The 26,371-nt window shown below is 36.8% G+C and overlaps 1 protein-coding gene across 1 annotated transcript; it reads right to left on the bottom strand.

Moving 5' to 3' along the window:
* Nucleotides 1-1,532: 1,532 nt before the first annotated feature.
* On the bottom strand, nucleotides 1,533-26,371 carry Pak (serine/threonine-protein kinase PAK 3-like protein). Its single transcript, XM_085951251.1, has 13 exons — nucleotides 26,141-26,371; nucleotides 25,759-25,902; nucleotides 20,166-20,329; nucleotides 15,453-15,627; nucleotides 13,624-13,745; nucleotides 12,367-12,480; nucleotides 10,885-11,063; nucleotides 10,068-10,187; nucleotides 9,474-9,651; nucleotides 5,950-6,151; nucleotides 5,337-5,452; nucleotides 4,383-4,601; nucleotides 1,533-2,528 (listed from the first exon to the last, which is right to left on the bottom strand). Exons 2-13 carry the CDS (start codon nucleotides 25,868-25,870, stop codon nucleotides 2,445-2,447), a joined length of 1,785 nt encoding a protein of 594 aa, XP_085807377.1. The 5' UTR covers nucleotides 25,871-25,902; nucleotides 26,141-26,371; the 3' UTR covers nucleotides 1,533-2,444.

Below are 26,371 nucleotides of genomic sequence, written 5' to 3'. Positions count from 1 at the left end.
ATTTAATTATAAAAATATTAAGCCACTCTCCGGACTCTATTTTAAACTGTAAAAGTATATATTATAGGGATATGGAATATTATGCGTCAAATATATTATGATCACGCCGGTAAAACAGTGTGTAATGTCATTTTTCTTGGTAATTAAAATGTTGTCAGACTGATGCTCCCATCCCGTAGCACATTTTGAACCTTTAAACGAACATTGTCGGTTAGCAAAATCTACCGAAATCACCAGAACAATGAGGTCACCTCACGCATACCGCGCTGCATCGACATCCGCATGACTCAGAGATAAGTGATCATTCAAAATATTCTGCGGAATGACAAAACCATAGACTAAATTTGTCGCCGTGACAGAATGTGACGTGCATCATAAAGTATTTGAACCTTAACTGTTGAAAAAATGAAATACTCAAAAATAGAAAAAAGAACAAAACAATTAGCAGCTTTGGAATATAAAACTGTATCACAAAATGCCCCTTTCGTATCAACTAAAAAAAAATATTTAAAAAAAAATCACATTACAATAATATAACATTATTTCAATCGTTAGTCCATAGTTTTCTTTTTTTTAATTTAAATTTTTCTTCTAAAAAATGTAAAGAAAATTTTCTAAGTCCTTTAGTAATCATTATCATTAGTAATAATTATATTTTACGAGTCGTAATTATTATTTTTTTATATATCCATAATAATATAATTCACATTATATTATGCAATGATAGGCTTGACTGGCGAAGGCCTTTATTTAACACATTATTATTATATATATATATAAACAACTGCCATTTCTTTAATATTCCAGCAATTATTATTATTGATTGCTCCGACCGCGCATCCAAAGGAGGCGATTGCTCATTGAGCTAAATACGCATTTAAAAATTGTATTGATAATGCACGTAGACTGCATTTTTTACAATTTTTAAAATTCACCATAGGGGATTCGGTCCCTTTAGCACACCCCCCTTGGATGCGCGGCCGTATTGCGTGCGCACATTCAGGCCAGTCCAAAATACGACCACAAAAATCACTGCTGCCAATTTCACCACAACGCCGAACAATATAATTAATTTAAAAAGCACTACAGATTACTAAAAATAACGTATTTATGTATAAAAAAAAAGAAAATAATTACAATATTATTAATATTAAGCAACAACCTCCCTTTACGTCGATAAGAACGATTCTGATCAGTCAATATAAGCCTGCCGGAAATGAGACATGACAATATTGGACACTCGCCTAGACACATAACACTAGGCCACAGAATTGAAGTAATATTTTATTTATTTTAATGCATCCATTATCTTTTATATAGGAGAAACGGTATGGGACATCAATTACCATACACATAATAACATTCTGTTAGGAGTGATTAAGTAATGTGTATATAGCGAACCGGTTCAGAATGACGACACACGGTTCTGCTTTCTTCATTGATAGTCATTTGCAAATTATTTGAAGTGGGAAAAAATTAATTCAAAACAAATTAAATGTTAAGTTGTTTTACTGTAATTATTGTAATTTTTTGACAGAGTTTGTAAAGTTCGGAAGACTTATATTGAATAGACCAGTAACATAATTCTTTAATACATTATTATGTTTACAATAGCCACGAAACACCTGTTTATTGTATTAAAAAATCAACAACTTTTCTGCAGTTACAGAATGCATTTTAGGCAACGAAAAATTTGCTATGAATCGTTTTAAACGAGATTCGTCAGCCGGCACCGGAGCGAAGTTAGCAATGATCACTCTAACAAGCCAAATAATGGCTGTCATGTCTTGTCGTACAAATGACATAAAAATATTGGATAAATCTTAATTTTAAAATGATAATATGACAGTAAGTTAGGTTAAGTTGGATTGGGTTTAAAAGATTATTCGATAATTTTGTAAGAGTGCAAACTTCACTTTGGTGCCGGTCAAAACGGCAGTTTCTTGTATGATTATCCATTTTATTTGATCATCTCCGTTTTCTTGGGAACCGTTTTGAAATCCAACATTCTATGACTTAAAAGATTCACAAAGAATTTCACAACTTTTCAGTCGAATAATACGGACACTTGTGAACATCACAAGTGACAATGCAATATTGTATTATTCTATGGATGTTTAAAAATCTTGAGTATCCCTTAGTACAATAGGTTGAATTTCGGGATCCTTCAAAATCTTGAAGAGTGAAGGAATCGTGAAGATGACGCTTTTTGCCAAATGCTCCTCTCATAAAAGACCCAATACAGCCATGGTACCAAATACATCCAGATATCATCACTTCACAATGGTATTTATATTGACAAACTGAAACTAATGCAGCACTCTTGCATATTGTTGATAAATAATATCGGTTGTGTTTCTTCATCGGCTATCGCATAATAATGCAGTGGTTCGGTGGGTGAGGCGAGAGTCGGGGGGGTGCGCGATATGTAAGGTTAGCGGCTACTAGTGACTCTTTGCGGCTTCCTTGGCGGCCATTATCAGCGGCGTGAGGCTGGCCAGCGGCCTCGCCAGCTTCAGGAACGGGTGCTGAAAACGACAAAACAAATGAAATTAGTAGTGTGCCAATAGTAAGAGGTGTTGACTAGCCGCCCTCTGAAACATATTCATTTTTGAGAACACAACTATAGACATGAAAAGGTGGACAAAAATGAATTATATTGATTCATATACACATATATTATATCGTCACTGTTCTGGCAGAAGACACTAATTCGAAAAATTACATATTGAGTGAGTTATACCAAAATGTTCCTTATTTCAAACTTTACCGTCTGGAAACCTTCTTAATAAATAAACAGTCTTTATTTTAAAGTCATCCTTTTTACGATTACTTAATAAACTCACATGATGGACCATTTCAAACATTTTAACAACTTCAAAGTCAAATTACTCAAAACTAGTATTCTCCAGTTAGTGTGTTCTGCCAGAACAGAGACGATATATATATACTATTCTGTGTGCTAGCAATTTTTCAAACTAATCCAAACAATCACCACACAGCCTGTGTCATATCACGAGATAGTTTAAATGACATAACAGGTTAAAAAGTATCCTTCCAATTGAAACACTACATTGGTATATCTCTGGTATATACCTTATTTTCTTAAACGTGGATACAAAATCACTTTTTCTTAGTCGGATGAACAATAAATAACATTTATCTAGCGTGAGTATTTTGACCTGTCGCGTCCTGTGCTTGTGAATGCAACATTGTTGGCAGTTCTAATTTATGACTATGTTCATGTCGAATCGAATTTCAGTGTGCAATGCACCGTGGGTCCCAGGTTGGAATCCAGGGTCTGGCAAATACACATTATGTTTTTCAATTTTTGTTTAGAGTCAGAGAATGGACTTAATAGGTTGAGCAAGTGGCTAACATCCATTTCTCGTAAAAACAAATAAATCTATTAATACAACCCACTCTGTGGAGACCCATATGATCTTATTAGGATCGGACATGGTTAAAGATAATGCACTTTAGTTTGATCCATAAACCGTTTCAATTACAAATTCAGTCAGTGAATAACTTACATATTTCATATCGTTGAAGGAAGGGACTAGGACAGTTATATTTACAGGACTTGAATTTGAATTTGTCTACTGATTTACTGAATATCAAAATACTACCTATATTATTTAAATTTTTTATAATAGATATTTCACAAAAAAGCAACATAGATATTTCACTAAAAAAAAACCACGATGCACAAGCGCAGATCGAACTTGCGCCGAATAACATATTTTTAACAGCCGTCTAACTGCCCTCTGAACCAAAAACAACATATAATATAAAGTTGTGTCGCAGTTGAAAGATCAAATTTCATAAAGGTACAACTGTCTCACAAGATCGTGATTTCACACATATGATTTTCATACATTTCTTTTAACATACACTTTTAGATAATTCCGGTAACCCCATAGGCTGATGGCATCGATATATTCACCCACAATATAGTATTTATGTCACTTCACGAACACGAATATCATTGTCACTTTCTCTCCATAGATTGTTCGACATAACATTTATGGACGTAAAAGATAAGATTGAAAGCACCCATAGTATTTTATTATTTGTAGATGATCTCATCATGAACGAGAGATGAAACATTCGTTTTGGTACAGTGACATGCTATAAAAATTTGACTAGATATAGTATATATATGACACTGTCTATGGGTAAAACTATAATCAAATTACATATAATATGTAGACAAATGATTCTGTTGGTGATTTAAATAAGACAATTACATAAACTCCATAGAATATAATATAATAAATTATTGAAGGTAGGATTTAAATAATTGCCTAGTATCGAGTCCGTATAATACAGATTAAAAACTCAGCCAATGTATAATGTTAGTGCTGAATTAAATAGTTTACCTTGAGGAGATCATGCGCAGGCGCCCTGGCCTCCACTTCGACCTCTAAGCACTTGTCAAGGAAGTCTCTGAAGGCGGAGCTGAGCCTCTCCCTCTCTCGCACCTCCGGCTTGCCGTTGGTGGCGATGAGGTACAGCGCTCGCAGGGGGTTCTCGTTCAGGTACGGGGGTTCCCCCTCGATCATCTCTATCGCCATTATGCCCAAAGACCACACGTCAACCTGCAAAGCGACAGGATTTATACATTTGGAAGGTGTATTGCTAAAAAATTCCGTAAGCCCACATTCCTTGAACTGTCTATTGAATTTAATACATTACGAGTTTGACATATCTCACTATAAAGTATTACAGGGTCTCCCAGGCAGACTTTGATGAGGATGGAGAACTGACAGTGGTACCTCTTTGCCGGGAGGACAGGCGCACAAGATAGAACATTTTTGTTACACGTGAATTATTAAGCTTAGTCCAGACTAATAAAATAAATGTCTATCCATAAACAAATAAATATTGTTATAATAAATATATATTGTGTGTTAAGACCATGTGTTTTTGTATTCCGCAGTGGACAGAAAACTCTCGTGGTGCAGTGCGTCAGGTCACAATATATTTATGTGATTTTCTCAAAGCCCGGGTGCTTGTGAGTGATTCACTTCGATTACTAAATACACTACTGTCATTGGGCCTCTTGGCCTGTTGTATGAAGAATATATAAACATACTAATATATATTTTTATTAATAAAATAAAATGTGTAAATGTACTGACAAATAAGCATTTTTTCCCACTGTTTCATCGGAAGTAGAGACACGCAGATCTTCAGGACGCAGACATGATACGAGAAAATAAAAAAGACTGGCGATCGACGGGGATTCTTATGAGTCGCCGTGTGGTGTCCATAATAATTATGCTCCAAAGAAGTACAAAAGGACAATGAAGAAAGAAACATAATCATCATACCTTTGGTCCATATTGTTTCCTAGTAACAACTTCGGGAGCCATCCAATATGGAGTGCCAACCATTGTCGTTCTTTTCGACTGCTCCGGTGAAATTTGCGCGCAGAAACCAAAATCGGCTGCAAACAAATTGAATTTACATCAGATATAACATAATACAAGATGGAAGGTACCGGTGGATAACGGTGGCGCATTGTTTGATACATTATGAGGTTCTGAGGTGTGTAGTAATGCCAGTCTGGGTCAGATATGTCTATTATTCCGATATAAGTGATTTAACCAATTGACAATTTTAACTTAGAGGCCTAAACCAAATTTAATTCTTGTATTTGAGTTGCACTGAAGTATTTTTAAACGTCTTTGATCCAAAATCTGGTTGACAGATGCCCTGGAGTGCCACAATAAACCATATTTAAAAAATTTAAGTACAAAGTACCTTGAAAGTTTCTATGCGGTGATAATTTTATTCATTGAATCCACAGGTACAATTATTACCTCAGAATAAGTTAAATCAAGATTCCACATGGCGCGTTTTGACTCTGCTATCTGAATCTGAATCTGCTACATACAAAAGGTACAATATGATAGAATGTTCAAGCAACAGAAATATGCTTACTCAGTTTAACACTGCCATCTAAGCCTAGTAGAATATTATCACTTTTGATATCCCTATGAATAACGTGGTTGGCGTGCAGGAACCTCAGAGCCTGCAGCACCTCCCGGCACACGGCGGCGATTTGGCCCTCGTCCATGCACGTCTCCGTCACTACGTCCGTCAGGGAACCCCCCGCCAGGTACTCCATCACCACCCACAGCTCCTGGAAATCATAAATCAACATTACACACCAAGGGAAGGAAACAGGGGAAGCCTTCTGCAACGTACAATCGCCTGAAGAAAAGGAATGTTAGACCAAAATTCGTCACAAAGTATTGTAAAGTTACAGATCACCATGATATCTGAGGAGGTATTTGATTCGATTTGAAAGCAGCATAAACACATATTTTAAATATAGAATGTTTGAAACAAATAAAATGAATTTTCCAGCAATGAATGGATTGGTCTTTCTTCGGTGTGAGAAAAAAACAATTTCCTAGACCTAAAATAACAAATGAATTTTTCTATTTATTAGATCCATTACATTGTGACTTTATTCATGTTTTAAAAATGATACAAATTAACCCGGCACCTGCCTCAAAAATCGTATGACGCACCATAACTACGCATGAATTTCATTATCGTCTTTGTTCTATACTAAAAAAAGCAATAAAAAATATGTCACAGCTCCAGTCGAGAACCCAAAACCATTAAAATAATTTCGACACACTAAAAAACCGTAATAAATCAGTTATAATATCAGAAACACTCGAACAAACGAATGCTATCCAAATTTGAAAGAACTCACCGTAAGACGCCATTTTGTAGCCAATAGTTAGAGCTCTGCGCGGTGTGTACTATTTCGACACTTGTGCATTACGTTCCCACGAATTGAAGTGTTACTAATTTTCAAGTGCATATCGATAAATCACATATTAATGTCTTCGGGTTGAGTCGTAAACAAATATAAAGGGGACCCTTTTAATATATTTAAACTACACAAACACTTAACTTATTGAATATTATTGATAAATTAACACGAACTCACATATTAAAAAAAAAACAAATACAATAATAAACCTATTTTAAAATTCTTTTGACATGTGATATATTTTAAAGCAAGGTGACAGACATAACGCAACATCACACGTTGGGCACATATAGCGAGAGAGTTTTGTTTTTTTCGGATTTTTTTTAGAATTCCCGCATACGAAACATCTCCTTCTAGGCTTATCGGTATTTTGTGTCGGTAAAATGTATTCTGGCAAATGTCCCGTTGCACTTTTGGGCAATAATCGTACGGGATTATCGCTAGTTGACGCTGTCGGCTTGGGCAGGGGTGCATTTGAAATTCTCACACAATATTTGTTCACTAATTGTTTTATTACACAGAGTTGAAAATCGCCCAATGTTTTTTTGTCACATTTAATAAATTTATATAAATAAAAAGCATTTAATAAATATAAGTCGATCATGTGGAATGCGACCTTTTTACACCACTTGATCGACTTTCTCATACACGACAAGTTGCTAAGCATCATGTCGGACTTATCTACCGTACCCATATTTTTGTTATAATCTATAACACATTTTGGTTTTTCGATGTTTTCGCCAGTTCTATAGTTCACTTTTCCCGTTGGTCCAAATGATGCATCGTGGAGGGTGGATAGCATGTGAACATCCCTCCTATCGTGCCATTTCAGAGCCAAAAGTGGACTATTGTACTTAGACTCGGTATCTCCCTTTTTCAGTTTGCTGAACTCTGGCATATCTTTACGATTTTTTCTCACTGTACCGCAAGCATTCGTTTTGTGAGAGTGAAGGTATTTAAAAAGCGCCGGACTCGAATACCAGTTATCACACCATAAGGTGTGACCTTTCCCGATGTAGTCTTTCATTAGCGTTGTCACTACCGCACCGGAAATACCGAGATTTTCATTGTCTTGTATGTCAGTCCCTTCCCCACAATAAATTATAAAGTCAATAATATATCCTGTCATTACGTCACACATCACAAACATTTTTATTCCAAATCGATGTCTTTTGGAAGGAATGAATTGTTTAAAAATTAATCTACCCTTAAACACGATTATGCTCTCATCTATGCAAAGATTCTGATACGGTATCATCGTTTCCCTAAAAATTGTTCTTGTGTGTTCTAACAGTAATCTAATTTTAGCTAGTCTATCATTTGAGGCGGTCACACTAGGATCAGAAAAATGAAGCATTTGTAAAATAAGTTGGTATCGATTTCTAGCCATTATTTTCCCAAAAATGTCTGCATGCAGGTAAGGATCGGTACTCCAATGTTCCTCTATCGACGTGTGCTTATTTCGAGTCATCAGCATTGATACGGCAAAAAATGTATACAACTCCGGCACTGACGTGTCTGTCCAATTGTGTGATCGCGATTTCGGTCCAAGGTCTCCCGCACTGTACGAATGGTTAAAAAATGTATTCGTTTGGTTCACTATTTCCGACATTATATTTTTATTCAAAAAATGTTCAAAGAAAAGACATTCGGGAGAGGATTCGTTCAAGTCGTTCGATGTCACGCCAGATCGACAATCATTGAATTCGTGAACTATTGGAATATACGGGCCAGTTCTCCACGACCGCAAAAATTCAATTGGCTCGTCAGAGTCCGTATCGTCGACGTCATGATCAGTCTCATGCTGTTCCAATTCCTCTTCCGACATATCATAATCTGAGTCCAATTCCTCATTAGTACGCACATTTTCTTCCTCCATATTTACGCACTATAAAACTATGAAATGTTTTTAAAATGTTTAACTACAGTATTAGGGAACGCCAAATCACAGAAACCATTAAACTCACACACAATAGTTATTGATATCAGTATTAATTTTCACATTCACTAAAATGGGACACGGTAGACAGTACAAAAAGTATTTTAAAAATCGCGGTAAAATAAAATCATACGTTCAATAGTTAATCATGCCAGTTTTAATGTGATAAGTACACCAGACAGCAAAAAAAGTATTTATCAACGATTGCGGTAAATATTCTACTTGTATGCGATAAATACAATCCCGCGCAATGGCCCGCTCGGTTGAAAGTCTGTCGTATACTGCGCAGTCGCGGCGCGCAGTTCAAACTGATTTCTGTCGACCGGCAAAACTTGGCCGTACGAATTGGTTCGAAACTTTGGTGATTATTTTATATTTAGAACCAATGCTTTTAAAATATGTCATAGGTGGCAGGAGAAGGACAAATCAGGCCAAATTTACGTGAAAAAATCAGTCCCGTATGATAAATATGGACGCGGTGGCATCGATTTATACACATGCGCATTGCGAATTTGGCCGATTTGTACAAGGTGTGTGACATCGGCGCCGGCCGGGTTAATGGTTAATTTGAACTTTTAAGGAAAAGTAAGTTTTACTTCTGCCGTGCATGGAGGGCACACACAATTCCAATTTTATTTTAATAGCCATCTAGCTCGCAAATAATGTAACTGTTTTGTTATTTCTTTTGCAAAGAGCAGCAGTGCTCTTTTCAACATAATGAGTAAATGAACATGCCTCGGAGACGAGATAGCTGTCGAGGTAGTTGACGACGTTGTTGTGCTTGTTCTCCCGCATGACGAGGATCTCGTTGATGATAAGCTCCTTCTTGGGCTGCTGGCCCAAGTTCATCTGCTTGATAGCCACCTCCATTCCCGTCGACGTCTCGATCGCAGTGTACACCGTGCCCGACGCCCTGCAATCACAACACATTATCAACTACTAGAACACTCATGTCGTTGGATTTAATTTGAAACATGACAGCTTGTTTATAACTGCTATATTTGTCGTATATGAAAATGCAGAGTATGCGCTGGATCGGTCACGTGCATGGGATGCCGGAGGATATACCGGCGAGGCGGGCTATGTATGCAACCCTCGACGGCAAAAGAAGATCTGGAGGGCCGAAATTGGGAGGGCTGGACTGTGCCAAGGGAGATTTTTAAATGCTCGGTCAAAGCAACTGGAGAGCGTTGGCGCTGGATCATCCAGGATGGAGGAAGTTTTTGAAGGAGGCCAAGACCCACTAAGGGTTGTGTGACACAAATGATGATAATATTTGTCGTGAAACCTTTTGTACGTGAAATAATGGTAAATGAAGCATTAGCTCACCCTTGTCCAATTTTCTCCATTTTGGTATACTTTCTATTGGGGTCTCCGACACTGACGATCGTTCTAAGCTTGTCGAGAATCTCTTCGTCGGACATCTTTTTCTTTCTTTGTGCGGCAGCTCTGAAACAATAATTGACAGTAGGTACTACAGAAAATTGTAATTTCACTCTTTAAAAAAATTCGTAGTTTTAACATTTTTTTATATTAATTTTAAGAAAAAAAATAACTTTAAATCCTTTTTAATTATATCAAATCGTGCTGGCTGCCAATAACGTCTTAAGACGCGAACTTTTCCGTGAACAGAACGCCGCTCATACGAAAATGACGTCTTTGGACGTACCGTACGTAAACGGGATTTTAATAAGGTAAATCAATTATTTTAAAGATAAAAATCATAAACATTTTAATTTTGTTATTATGGATAAATGGCGGCACAATCAGTGCACCCTTCATTTATTTTGCAAGTCTTTATAAATAAGCTTTAATACATTTTTTATTTTCGCAATAAAATTCGCGGCATGCAAGGTACCGCCATACATACACCTACCGGCAGTTGAAAGGGTATACGCGACCCTCAAACAGGATATTGTCACCATATTGAAAATAGATTTATTTGACAATTGTATATCCTTAATGATCCTATCAATCCGAAACCTTCACTAATAGATTCCTCATCGACGGTTTGCAGATAAAAGTGTAAAAAAACATGAGTGTCAATTGAATTTTAGACTTAAAACTTTTGCACGTGTAGCGAAGGGAGGATGCAAATGTCTGATACAAACTAAACAAATTAATTGTATGTAGTATGGTTACGTACCTTGAATCCTGATGAGGAGTTGTGGTGTTGGCCGTGGCTCCATTGGTGGGCTGCGGCGAGGTGGGAGGAGGGGTAGGCGTTGGCGCGATCTTGCCGCTGCTCTTGTCTTGGAGTAACGCCTGCTGAGGACACGCCACGGGCGACACTTGCCCAATACTATTGTTGTTATTCACGGCCACCTGGCGGACAAACATTCATGGTATTATTAGCAATGTAAATGAGAGTTTTGCCAATCCGGCGAGTAGTACTGTAAATGATTATTATCCAGCGCCTGCTCTAGGCAAGAGTAACCAAGGTAATAACTCAATTATACTATATTCGGCATGATACATTCCACTCACGGTGGGTACATTGGAATAAAGGCGCATAACCAGATTAATAATTAATTTGGATCAAAAATTTATGGTAGGTAGAGATAATAATGATGTATTTTAGACACTAAATAACAAACAATGTCATTTCAATGACACATGTTGATTTCTGAGGATTCATAGGAATTTGAAATGAATATTTTAGCTGTGAAAGGTCATTCATAAAAATGAATGCACATCGACAATATTATGTCGTAAATGTAGGCAGCATCCCCACCAGAAAATAAATACAGCACACTACTGCTCAGTATAGATTTAAAAAAAAATACGTCAGCTGAATGCAGAACTATTCTAACTCACATTTGAAATATTTTGAAGGAGTTTTTTGAAACAGTCTACTTCAGTTATTTACTATTTATATAGACAAATGTATGCACCATTTTATTCAGCACTAATCCTACTAAAATATCGTCACTGTTCTGGCAGAAGATACTAATTCGAAAAAATTACATATTGAGTTAGTTATACCAAAATGTTCCTTATTTCAAACTTCACCGTCTGGAAACCTTTTTAATAAATAAACAGTCTTTATTTTAAAGTCATCCTTTTTACGATTACTTTACCATTTCAAACATTTTAACAACTTCAAAGTCAAATTACTCAAAACTAGTATTCACCAGTTAGTGGGTTCTGCCAGAACAGACGATATGATGACATTTATCCATAAAAATAAGAAATAATTTCAGTAAGTTGATTAAAAGAACTCTCCTAAAAAAATTGAAATGTAAGTTAGAATAGTTCTGCATTCACCTGACATTAATTACATATAACATCGCAAGCGTCTTCAACATGATTTTTTGACAGGTGGGTGGTACAGAATTGTGGAAAAGTATTGAATAGCATACAAAAGTCGTTTTTTTAAATGTGACAAATATAATTTGACCAATTCGTTTTGCATTTTCTAAAATATGTATAGAATCGGCACAAATGATTTTAATTCAAAACTGCCTAAGCAACATGCACATATTATGTCTGTCTGTCAAATTTACATCAGTTAATTTGAATATGTATAATGTTAGCATTTCAATTAATTTGCTTTTGATGTCTTTGGTTTCAATCAATATGACATTCTCCCTGTTGATATTCTTATTATATAGAATAAAAGTCTTACCTGTGGTCCAGGTGAGGTACTAATCTGTTGCGGGATTGGTGGGGCATGTCTGGGGCTCTGGCCTCCGCTGACAGCACTCGGAGGACCACTTTCTTCTTCTATTGGTTTGGTATACTGAAAGCAATCATTGAGTTGATGACACATTCATAAAATCCTAATTGTAACTATTTAACTAAGCAAAGCATATTTAGCTTGGTGGCTAAACTAAGTCAGTTTTTCTTCATCTTCTTCCTGACACTACAACTCGATTGCTGATCATCTCAAAGTACAGTCGAACTTGGTTATTACGAGGAAGATGGGACCGACTGAATTTGCTCGTAATAATCATTACTCGTTACATCGTTATGTAACATTTTTTGCGCCACGTTCTATTTAAGCATAGAACTAAAAAATCTGAAAACCATCGTAAAAATCCCGGAAACAAGCATGGCATTCATTCATTCAAAAGAAGTTGTTTATTGTAATGAAGTGCTGACGTGCCGGCGCTGGTAGGTACCTACTGACTTCACAAAGCTTGAATTTTTTACATGTAATTTCAACAATATGCGTGGATACTTTTTCAATGTTGTCGACGAAAACACCAATAATTAGGTACCAACTTAGACAGTTAACTAGTGTCATAATCGTAATCCGATCCCGGCGGCATCAGTCTAGTTAACTGCCCGGTCGGATTTTATTGCTTAGGGTCGAAAATGTTGTTTAAACGATTAACACATTAACAGTTTTGCTCGGTATACCCGAGAAGTAGCTCGTTATAAAAGTGAATAAATATATGGAGAAAATCATAAACTAAAATGTCAACGAATGTTTCTTCATTACATCTGAGATCTCGCTATTTCCGTGATCGTAATAACCAAGTTCGACTGTATATTATTTATGTTTCATGTTATTATTGTTCGTTACCATAGTGAATATAGTCAGACGACTATCATTATAAAAGGCAAACGTAAGACTGGCAGTATTGACAGCACGTTGTGTGCGACCATAGGTGGGACGGGACCTAGAGACTTCAATGCAATCTTTCACCCCGAACGTTAAGTCAGATTGGACCAGTTGGTCTATGGAAGTCAGATTGGACCAGTTGGTCTATGGAAGTCAGATTGGACCAGTTGGTCTATGGAAGTCAGATTGGACCAGTCGGTCTATGGAAGTCGTCAAGTCTGCTCGTGTAATTCAAGCATTACAGAATGAAAGCTTGATGTACAATCCTGTTATATAATATATAATCAAGGAAACTAGAGTTGAATAGGTACTCACAATACTCTTGGTGCGGTCAGGCCTAGAGGGGGGAGGGGGTGGCGGGGGGTCAGGATGCTGCTCTGAGTCGGTGGGCGTGCTGCTGCTGGGACTGCTCGAAGACACCCGAGACAGAGACGAACCTGGAAATGAGGGCATTTGCATTACTTTATGAATCCTATGTTTTCTAAAATTATAAATTTATTTGTATTCAAGTCAACAGTATAATAATATGTACTTCAAGAACTGATTATGATTTAACCTTATCACTGCCAGCCAATTTTTACTAGGTGGACACTTGTAGGCCAGCTATTTTCGGAATAAAATAAATCCTTTAAAAAATATGAAATAGGAACGGAATGATAAATATTTGTGAAAACTTACTAACACAACATGTTTATCAAGTCTATCGTGAATATTTTCACACTAAAATGATAAATATTGTTTAGAAAATATACACAGAATGTTTATTCAGAAGTTATGACGTTTACAAGAGCCCGCGAATATATTCATCCGTGGCCTGACGCGACATACATGCTTTGGCGAGTTAATTCGTCCGTGGCACGGATCAGGTTAACCGTGCAATCACTAATCACGCCAAAATTTTCTAGCAGTATGCATCTAAGAGATTATTACAAATTCTGTTAATATTGGCGGCAACCATCTTTTGTACGTTCAATAATAAATGTTACATTCTTAGATGTCTTGTATTATTGAACTCGTGGAATAAAAAAATATTATCAAGTGAAAGCGTGTTAAAACTAAAATTGGGTGTGATCCTGACGCCATCTATGAATCAAAATTAGTATCGTCAATATCTTCATTAAAAAATACAAAGTTGCTCAATAGTGATCTGAAGATGAACTGGAGTTGGTTATTGCATTTCTAACACTAGTGATTGAGAAAAGGACATTGCAGAATATCCATCACAAAGGAGAGAAATGACAAGCTTGAAAAAAGTGTATCAGTAGTAGTGGCATATCTAAATTGGTCAAAGGTTGCCTAAGAGAGATGTGGTGTTGGAGACACATGTTAAGGATTCAATATATAGAGATCAAATATTGCCATTCTGAAAGACATAAACGTGAGAACGGCTCTCTAAAATGGTTACATGTAAATTGTACGTATTACATTTCACCGTAGCACAGTTCGCCGTGAACTTTCTTAACGAAAAGCGATGACAGTATACTATACGGTCATCTCTATAACACCAAGATGAAAAAATTATCCGTCGTTCGTGGAGTATTGCAAACAATAAAGTTCTTATTTTATTAGATTTCGATATGAACATTAATTCAATTTTGATAGCGGATTTTGGCAAAATTTGTGAATTCAAGAATGAAACCCTTACCTAACTTAACAAATAATCCAGTATATCAGCGATTTTCAAAATTTATTTGCCGCTGGCTTCCTATAAACCAACAAAAACCGTGTTTTATTTTAACATGAATTTTATCTCAGTACTATACGACCCAAAGAGGTTGGACAGTCTTTAATATATGACCATATATTTCCGATACAACATTTCACGATGAAGTGTGATAAGGCAAACTGCATACGTACAAATTTCTGGACACGCTCTAAAATATGTCTCTTTTCTAATATGCCACATAACCGGAAGGGAAAACAATAATTTAGAATGGCAAACAATCAGGGTAGACATGGGAGGCCAAGTAAAAGACGCTAGGTGTCTCTCAATACCTTCATCTATGAGAAGACTGGAAAGGTATAACTATGTCATTTTAAAGAGAGTTCCAATTCTCAACAGTGAGACATGAAAATGAAAAAAAAAGTTTTTGGATGGTTTTCTTCAACATCTTTAGTATTAGATTTCGTAAACGGCGGCTCACCTGAGTGCGTGGTGTGGTGCACGTGGGCGTGCGTCATGTATTTGGAGAGGGGCGGTTGGTTGCTGCTGGCGTCGTACCACTTGAGCACGTCCAGCACCGCCTGCGGGTTGCTCTTCTGCTCCTGCTTGCTGATGTTGGACGACATCAGCAGCCGCGCCCACGCCTCTGGCATGCCCTAAGAAAACACACAAACACACCATGCTCACAATTACCTCAGATAAATATGAATTTAGAGAGAATTACCTTGTCATTTTGTGTTATGTAGATATAGCGTACCCTGATAATTTTAACGAGTGGACATATTTACAGGTTTTGTCTGAAAAAAATCTGTTAAAAAACATTTTTATAATTAGCTATAAATTTACCATTTTTTCAAACCTTAGGCTCCAAACGTAGTGAAAAGCATTGCACCCAACATGAATCGTTTAAGGGTTCGAGTCTCATGGCTGAATCAAATTCACATGTTGTTTTTAAGCACAAGTTTGCAGGATCCAGGGCTAAAAACCAATAGGAATTTACTTCACACCTCCGGTCTCGCTAGTTCATTTAGAGTTGACCGACAATTGAGTTCAGCTCAGTCTAGTATCTAGCTCGCTTAGTTCAATAGGTACATACATTAGTCTTGGTTAACCTCCAAAAACGGATATTGTGTTCAGCCCCTATTTGAGTCATGCAAGCTGGCCGATCGAATTAGATATACATAATCAGATTCCTTGTACGAATTACATTATACCCATATTGTAGGAATTCAAATCATTGTAAACTTTAATAAACCATGCAAACTTCGATCACATCTCAATATAAATAAATATGGGCCGGACTTTATCTAAAGTATTTTTCTGTAAAAAACATTTGCGTTATATCCAAAATTTAAGAAACACTTCCCTACATTTGTGATATAAAAACAAAAAAAATCTGCTATGATTAATTTTGAAGAGACAGATGATGGAAGAGCTGGTTATTGGACTGGTTAAAAGTTGTATGATGACAACGTCGTGAACTAGTAAGAAATCCTTACGGCAGGGTTTAATGTAATTCCAGGAGGAACGACTATTTAATTTTTACTTTCAAAATGTTAGAGGTCACGTTACATTTGAGATAATATGGTATATCACCATGTGACTTGGAAAATCAGAAATAGTTGCTGGTACGCAACAGTCTGCCCAGTCCTGATATAGAGCATTCGCAATATATATCGACTGAGAAAGTGTCGAAAGACAGCATTTTATTGTATATTTGTTCCAAGCACAAAAATAATGATAAAAAATAGTGATTTTTTTGAATTTAGTACATGAAAAATCAAGATTTAAGAAACCATCGAATTTGCTATGCCAAGAAGTTGTTTTGCAACTTTATAGGAAAGCAGCTACTCTGTCTAAAGTAGTAGTAATTTTATCAGAGTAACTCCTGCTGACGTACTTTAAGGATGCTGAAGATGGCATACTAAATAATCTTCCGCTATGATGTCCCAAACAACCTTTTGGCTTTGCACCCTCGTGATGATGGTATAAATCACAATATAATAATGGGGCTATAAAACAAAAACTAACAAGTATATTTGTCAATATTCTCAGTTAGTAAAAGCGTGCGCTGCCTAGTATAAACACTGACAACATTTTCTTCAGTGCACATTTAGTGCGAGGGACATTAAATTTATTGTGTACTATCATGCACTAAGCTACAATAAATATATATATTTTTATATTATTTAATAACCAATAAACAAAAGCTATTGTGTGTTTCTAAAGAACGAATCAATTGCCAATGGCACGTTGTGAAGGGTGGAGGTAGGCTGTGGAGATCTGACATTAATAGTGACACTAAACATTGTCGGTCATACTTACTTATTTTCATTGAACTAAAAATACAAATTGCAGATGGTATTGATTAGTTTTATAAATTCAATTAAACCGTGCCTAAAGCAAACCATATTAGAAAAAATTCTTCTATCTATAATTTTTTTTTAAATTACGCCGTAAAAACATACCCACATACTTAACTATAGATATATTACAGATAGAAAAATATTTTTCATCTATTAAGGTTTGGTTTAGGCAGGTTTTAATTGAATTTTAAAAACTATCTGCAAATTGTATACTTAGTTAAATGAAAACGAATTAGTATGACTGAAAAGGTGTGTATTATTTTTGCCGTATATCCACAGCGTACCTCTACTATTATAGGTTTGGTCTAGGCAGGGTTTGATTGAATTACCATACCGTCATCATACCGGCTTTTGAATTTACAGCATAACTACTGTAATTGACGAATGCGTGAATTGTGAGACAAGTGTAATACGTGAGTTCATTTGTAAGATTAATATTTAAAATAGACTGAAACCGATTTTTTTGTTGAAATAATATTCACACTTAAACGTTAACGAAAGTCTTTCTCTTAGTGAAATGTTATATCACAGCGAGTGTCCTTACACATTGTTCATTAGTTCTTTATTAGTGAAAATAGTTGATACATATCGCATACGTGTTCCTCATGCAAGAAGACACTTCAGGAAACACAGAACATATCCGATTTTTAAGATATTGTTTGTCTATTTGGTACATAGAACTATGTTGCTGAGTTTTTTGTGTTACGATGGCGCTTAGGTTTTTTTTTAGTAAATTACTCCCATAAAATAGTATAATAAAAGATGTACTACAGTAAAACAGCTATAAAAAGCATTACTTACTGTGAGTGGCAGCTTGAAACAAAAAAATACGACACAAAAGCTGAATATATATGAATAAATAGTACATAACAATTATAATATAATAATATATACTTGAAAAATATCTTAACAATACAAAAATAAAAATTAACAAATATAATATATCGTGATAAAATAAATTATCGAACCAATCACCACTTCACATTATAATAATTATTGAGGTTGTGAGTAACACAGTGACCTAACTCTAAATAGTTACTTTAGAAGTAAAGTTTAAAATAGAAATGAAAAGGATAATCGGCCATGAGCTTCAAGGAGCACAAAAATAGTGGGTTACCTTCTAGATGTTATAAGATGATACGATTCACGAGTGTGGAAAAATATGGGACAAACTTAACGCACGCCAACTACATTATTTTCAATATTTATATCTGTATCATAATATGCATTAAAATTTAATATGTAAATGAAACGCGCATTCAATACTGGTGATATTTGAGGACATCCCGGAGGCTTTGTATTTCTTCCATCAAATGGCGTGACTATCATTTAGCCATTTAATCACCAAAACTATCTTGAAAATAAGTCTAGATCTATGGCAACTGGCTTTCGCATTTCTATCTTATTAATATGTTGTGAGCTGATTAAAAATCTATTACCTATTCGGGGTTCGGGTTTGAATTCAGGTTTTTTTCAGTGTGTTTGAAAACCTACTGTTTGAACATTGACGTTAATGGCCCCAAAACCCGGTCTTAATTACTACTTACATTTAGATGTGTGAAGTATCAGTATTTTTTCCTTGTGTCTAATAAAGAAATGATAAAAAAGGGAGAATCAAAATATAATATTGTGGTCTGTCTGCAGTCAATTTTCCATGAATCACTTCAAGGAATACAAATAGATGTTAGCAAATGTGAAGAAAAAATTGCGGGTTGGGTCATTATAGTACTCACAGCCTCAATTAATTTTTCACACTAGTGATTGGATTTAAATTAATTTAAGAAATTGTATTGTTTAATTTATGTTTCGATTGTATTTGATAGGAATTTTGAAGAGAATGATTATATACGTGGCTACTATAACGGGTCGCGGAAGTGATCAGAAAAAATAATCAACGCACTAGTCTACATTCACACCCCATGCAACGGTCGGCGCACGAGTCTTGCACATCAGAACTACAGAAGGCTAACATCACAAGCTTTTATGGCAGAAGCGTCGCGCTAATTAACAAGTCATGCAGAGCTCCGTAAATGTAAAACAAATAATAGCTAGACCTGCATGACGGAATCTTTAAATCGAGGATTTAGCAGAGGTAAACAATGTTTACTTGCGATTGCATCGAATTAGATCCTGAATCACATCAGGAATGGGCAAATAGAAGCACCAGTTGGACAAAGACGTCTTCGAATATGATAATATAAGCAGATTGAGGCGATCACAAGGTTATAAGTATTTAAAAAAAAAAAGAGTTTGTTCCTGTCGCAGATCATAAACCGACATAATCTAATTTGATTTTTTTCCAGTGGCACTTAATAATTAATGAATTAAATACAAAAATTTGCTAAACATAATATAATGCAAATCAAGAGAGATCAAAACAACACAAATTTAAGACAGCAGTCATTATTCTCTTATAGCAAGTTCAAATGGATTGATCAAATGAAAGAGTTCACGAATCTTAGGAAAACTGTATACATTCAGTGGCGTGCGGTGGCTTTTGATTCTAGGGATGCTTTCGAAAAAAAAAGAAAAACATATTTCCGTCCATTCCCAGTAAGTATTATTAATTACTCACATTAAAATTTACGATACTCAACTTGAAGAAAGGAGAAATGAAGAAAGCTTTGATTGAGACTTGAAAGTGAAACGTGAATTTTGCCTCATGGGAGGAATACATCTCAACGCGTCTTGCACCTCGACACATTATCACGTGATAAAATACTAATTCAAAATAAAAAAAAATAACAAGCGGACGCTGTTACAAAAAAAAAATCAAATCACGAAGCGCACAGCACATTGGTTAAAGCCCAGACGGGTTGGGAACTTACGGTGAACTCTCCGGTGACAGAGTCGAAGCCCACGTGGACGGTGTGCTCGAAGTTGGTGGGGTAGCCGATGTTAGGCTTGGAGGTCTCGTGCGAGGAGGCACTCTTGGAACCCTTCATCTTCGCCTTTAGGGTCTTCTTCTTCCTGTCGCCGCCCTCCTCCGGCTCTGAAAACAAACGCACACCACTCGTAAGTCTTACTTCGTAATTTAAAATCGCTTTATGTTATCAGATACTGTACGTCCAGTTTTACTAAAATTGAGTTTTTAAACACAATGCTATAAACATAAACAAAAGTTAGCGGCCATCTTTGGTGGCTGTTTAGACGTTTTGATATTATCTACTGTTACCGTTGTGAAACGTCAATGTATTTTTACGGTCTAAATAATTTTAGGACCAAAACGGACTAAGTTTAATTTAATGTATTACAAAATTTCTACATTTTTGTACGTTACTTATGTTATCTTCAATACATTACATGAATGTTAAGTAATAAGTAGATTATTGACAAGATGGAATAATAATATTGGTGGTTAGAAAATAAATAACTTATAATATGATTTGCACATTATACTATGCTAATCGCTGCTGATGAAAGGTAACCCACAGAGCTGCTACACCGGGTAGAGGAAGAGAGTCACACACACAGCCACCTTATTAATAATAATAAGACCAAAATAATGGTTATCTATCGGGATAACCTTCTACCACCAGCAAGTATACTTCAAAACTTAGAAATAGTGGATGAGTTTGTATATTTGGGATCGACCATTCGTGGAAAAGGCGAATGTGAAGCAGAAATAAGATGTACACAGATTGCAAAAAATGTGATGACACGTCTTACCACTATATGGAAGGATCGTGGAAATGCAATTGCCATAAAAATGATCCTTATGCAAACATTAGTGTTCTCCATATTTTTGTACAGGATCAATTCATGGACCCCGAGGTCACGGGAGTGGAAGGTAATTGATGCCTTCAAAATGTGGCATTGGCGCAGAATGCTTCGTATTTCTTGGACAGAGCACATGACGAACCAGTCAATCATCCGAGACGCACTATGTAGTGTCTTGGACATATTGTTCGGCGCAGACCGGATAACCTGGAGAGAATGACAGTTTAGGGTAGTCTCCAGGGAAGGCCAAGGAGAGGAGCTTACTGGGAGCAGCCTTCACTCTGCCATGGGAGAAGCGTAAGTGGACCGAGAGGGGTGGAAAGTCTTGATCGCTCAGAAGGTGGTGAAGAAGACTTTAAAGCAACGTTCCCTCTAAATTTTCCATTGTGTGTGCGGATAATCAACGCATCTGAGTAGTAGTGTAACTAGAGTTGGTGTCACCTGTCGCGGTAAATTTACAACCCCCCCCCACAAACACACAATTTTTCAAAGGTATTTATTAATTTCAGTGATTTTATATAATAATAACACTAACAACGATAATTTTTCAAGTAAATAAAACAGGAAATAAAGAAAAAAAAGTATTCGTTAATAAAATATATTATCTGGCAAAGTAAATTTTCTTTTACAATATTTTTGTGTGAGGACTATGCGGGTGATGAAAACATGTGTGCACGCACATGCGCACACCTCACAGGGAACATTGCTTTTAAGGTGAAAAAAGTATTACGATCCTCAGCCATGAGGAAACAACCAAGAAGAGAAATAAATTACAGGTATAAAATCGATAAATTGCAGTTGCATTACAGATTTACCATATAGAATAGGCTTTTAGCTAATTTCGTATAGGTTTGATATGTATACACTTGTTTTATCGTACATTTTGTAAGGTAACTAGGTCCATATCGACATGCAGGTCAGAATGCTGGACCTTTTAGGAAACTGGTTATATTTGAAAGGGAGATGTTAATAATGGTTTTCGGAGCCATATGCGCGGAAAGTACATGCACAAACTATTAATAAGTAGGTCGAAGACACACGCCGCTGCAAATCGATGCAGACTACGGTGCCACAACACCTTACCTGATTCCAAGTGAATTCATTTTGGTTCAAACAAGAATCACTACAGTTGGCATCAATTTGGTGTAAATTGTAGTGGCGTGTGTCTTAACCTTCGTTCTATAATGATCCCCCCGTAGTCTCACGTGAAAGTGGGTGACTCCGACAACCAATAGAGCCTCCGCACAGACACAGCCACATCTCGGCCTCCAGTGAACGCATTCAGCTGCGGTCTAATTTTCTATGGGTTTTAATGAACGCTCCACACACTGGACGCGTTCGGTCCACTAGCTGTGGCAGACATCGGTGCTCGCTGCTAGTGGCCGACGTTTGTGATCGAGCACTTGCGCACACTAGACAGAAACGCCAGCGATTCTGTCTACCTCTGACAGTTGAAAGGCGAGTGCGTGTATTGTGAGTGTATATGCATTGTGCACTCGATGAAATGGAAAATTTCGATATGGAAATTTTTACTGCTGATGTTCAACAAGATCGTCTGGCCATTTGGGATGTACTAACGCTAGTGCTAGCAACAGGGAAACCATTTTCACACATGTCCGCCTTTGTCAATTGTTTCTGAATGAACTCAGATAATGGCCGTCACCGGTGGCTCGACCCAGTCGTTTGTGGCGGCCACTAATGGTCGCGTTCAGTGGCCGTGTGTGCGGGGGCTATTATACATAAATAAGTAATAGGTTGTTAGGTTTGTGGCTGTCTTTACATTTCGCATTTATTTCTGTCAATAGTACATTGAATCGAATTGTGCTTATTACTTATTATTAATGAAATGCAAGTTAATTGTACATCGATTTACATTAGACCAGCGGTTTCCAACCTGGGAGGCGCGCCTCCCAGGGGAGGCGCGATCTATTGCCAGGGGAGGCGCCAAAATTTTTGAATAAATTATTTTTTATACCATAATATCTACAAATAAATAAAAGTTCATATCTTAACGTAACAGTGAAAATTCAGTGCATGAATGTTTATTTTAATATATAATACATATATTTAAATCCTATTAAAAAAATATTCGGAGCGGAGAAATTTAAAAATGGCGCTTTTGCAAACGCTCTGTTTCGGTAATGCACAAAACAACCGCTGGTTGCATGAAAACAATAACCTCAAATTTAAATGTCACTCGTAGCTAAAGTGTCAACTGAAGCGTGTAGGCAGGGTGTGATATTTTTTTTTTAAATTGTTTTTGACGTGATTTCTTTAATATAATATAACAATAATACATGTCTCCACTTTTAAATGATTTCTACGCCAGATATATTGAAGCAAACAAAAATCTATTTCCTGAGTTCTTCGTTAGTTTGCTAATGCATTTTTCATATAATTTTATTAATAGTAAAAAAAGTCGCCTGCGGCGCTGCTTTGTTTCAGGGCTATTAAATATTTTTAATATATGGGTGAAAGATCCAGGCCTGTGGGCCCTATTCACTATGTGGAGCTCATGATAGAATCCATTAATTTTTGTCAATGAACGATGATGAATTTGGTTGACTTCTTTTAAAATTGATTGTGGTAATAAACAAGCTCATTCGTCGCATGAAAAAAAAATTAATTAAAAAATGAATTTGATATAAGTAAGTAGTAAAAACTTGTGTGTTAAAAAAGTGTCTGTATTATTTAATGAAATAAAGGGGGGGAGGCGCCAAGATTAGATTTTTTTTAAAGGGAGGCGTAGTAACATAAAGGTTGGAGACCACTGCATTAGACAATACGTCTTACGACGCTGAATGCGGTGTCACAAACCTAGCAGTGAAAGATGGATGCATAAAACATATTTGTTTTTCGTAATGTTCAATGGCGATTGGAGATAACTCTACTGACTCCTGACCACTACACAAGTCAATTTTTGTCTGGACACAGTGGATTCGCTGCCAAGTACTATGAGATTTGACTTGTTACCCAACCAACATGTCCATGTGGCGGTGAAACAGGATGTAAACCACATACTCTAAGAATGTTCTGATGTCTGTATGGAAAGGGAAGAAATAATCAAATCGGTTCAACCAGCTGTTGGCCGCATTGGGTCAATTTTATTGGATTTAAAAAAATTGTGGTAAGCAAGACTGCAGACAAGAAGATATTATCTTACATAGAATGTTCTATCAGTTTTGAATTAGCTGGCGAGCATTCTACCAATGAACCACCAATTGCTCAAAAATAATCACTGAGGATGTGGACAATACGCCAAATGACGCTGGAAATGTCGAAGAGATGGCACAGTAAGTAGGATGCTTCCGCCAAGGGCAGACACACATGTTATTGTTGTTTCCTGATGTCCAATGGCGATTGGAGATAAGCAGTTTGATTCCTGACTAATTAATACACCAGTCAATTCTTGACTGGGCACGGTGGATTCACTGCCAAGCTCTTTGAGCTGTCACCCGACCAACATGTCCATGTGGCGGAGAACTACAGGATGCAAACTACATCCTCTGGGAATATCCGAGAATGTGCTCTCCGAAAGGGAAGAGATGTCAAGTCGGTCCAACCAACTGTTGGGCCCATCAGGCCATCCGACTTGGTCACCACAAAGGCCAACTATGTTTAAAAAAAATTTACAGTGTCTTATTGCAGACATGAGGATCTCTTATATCAGATAGTTTAGTACCTATGTCCGTATTGTTTTACATATTATTAATTAGAATCATTTAAGTAAACAGTAAACTCAGTCAAAGCACACTCGAGTGCGTGGCTACCTCAGCCTTGGCATCTGCTCCTGAGACATTCCTATGCATAAACTGCTGAGTTAAGTAGTTTTGAATTAACTTTGTTTTGTATTATCAATTATACTATTAACTATATTAGTCTTATTCTATGTCATATTATTAACTATACTAGTCCTGGGTGCCTACTCTCCCCATGGGTACTTTACGTTAAGTCAATGTAAAATCAAAGTACACTTGAGTGCGTAGCGACCTGTCATGGGTAACTGCTCCTGAAATATTCTCAAGCATAAACAACGACCAAACATAAGACATCGTGATACGCTCGATTAAGAACTTAGTTAAAATACGACAGTGAGTGTGGTGCGGAGCGGGTTAATATGGTGGGTCTATGTTCTCCAATTAAAAATGTGAATTTTGGGCCATTCTTTGAGGACATGAAGTACTTATTGTTTTATTACTGAGGATTTTGTTCCATCCAGCCTTTCATACCCAGGATTTTGAAACGTTATTATTGGGATGTTTCCAGCACAATTTCGAAGGGTGCTCCTAGTTCATTACACCACGGTATTGGCCCCGTACGGGTGCGGACATGTGGCAAATTGGAAAGGAAAATAATGTGTGGTGTATTATTAATTTCATTGTACTAATTGAATTAAAATGGATAATTTCATGTAGTAAATAAGTATCTCCAATTTTGTAATCTTCAACGGACACCAAAAAGGCACCAGTAACTACATCTGAAGCCTACAAATGTAATCATGTCTACTGATATGTAAGAAAGAATTGTATTGTCTGATAGTCTTCACCGGCACTGTTTTTCTGGGGCATAATAATTGGAGGAACAATATAGACAGATATGTCTGTCGGTTATTATTATAGCTACAAGGCAAGAGTTGCAAAGTCAATGTTGATAGTCAGGGAAGTGAGAGATAGAATGAGTGTTAGTATGAATGTTGTGTACCTTTAGGCAGAGGTCTCATGTCGACGGGGGGCGCAGAATCCGCTCTGTCGGCCCCCCGGTTGCTCGTGAGGCGGACCGGGGGCGCCGGAGGCTTCTCCTCGTCGCTCGACATCTTCCGTCCCGCTCAAGACACCGAGGCAAACACTGAAACCAAACAATACACGGGTCACCGACTTTCGCTGAATATCACCACAGCGGAAGTCGCGATTTAAGGATATCTCGCGCTCGGAATGATACTCGATGCCCTTAAATGGGCGCGTATGTGACATGTATAATTATTTCAGCGGACGCGCCCCGACTCGGGCTATGCGTCAAGGAATATTCCGACATTGCAGTCGGTCGCCAATTCTGACATTTCCTGGCCGAACTGTTTCATACTCACATAAGAAATATGCGTGATATATCACTGGGAATCACTATAAAATACGTATGTCCATGTTAAAATTGCAACAATCCGTGCTAATACTCATCACTTATCAGAAGAAATGCACGAATTCGCTCTCAAAAAAACTCAGATAACAGTGACTAACCGCCATTGCGTGATATTGACAGAATAATTGATCAAAGTGAACGTGCGATACGTCCGTCACTCTCTTTTGCGTAGATTAAAGGG

The sequence above is a fragment of the Rhyacophila brunnea genome, unplaced genomic scaffold, assembly GCF_057557595.1.
Source record: "Rhyacophila brunnea isolate RB1 unplaced genomic scaffold, BYU_Rbru_1.0 scaffold_24, whole genome shotgun sequence".
In the NCBI taxonomy this organism is placed as follows: Eukaryota; Metazoa; Arthropoda; class Insecta; order Trichoptera; family Rhyacophilidae; genus Rhyacophila; species Rhyacophila brunnea.
The sequence above is the reverse complement of the archived record's forward strand: the minus strand, read 5'-3'. Positions and strand labels throughout refer to the sequence as shown.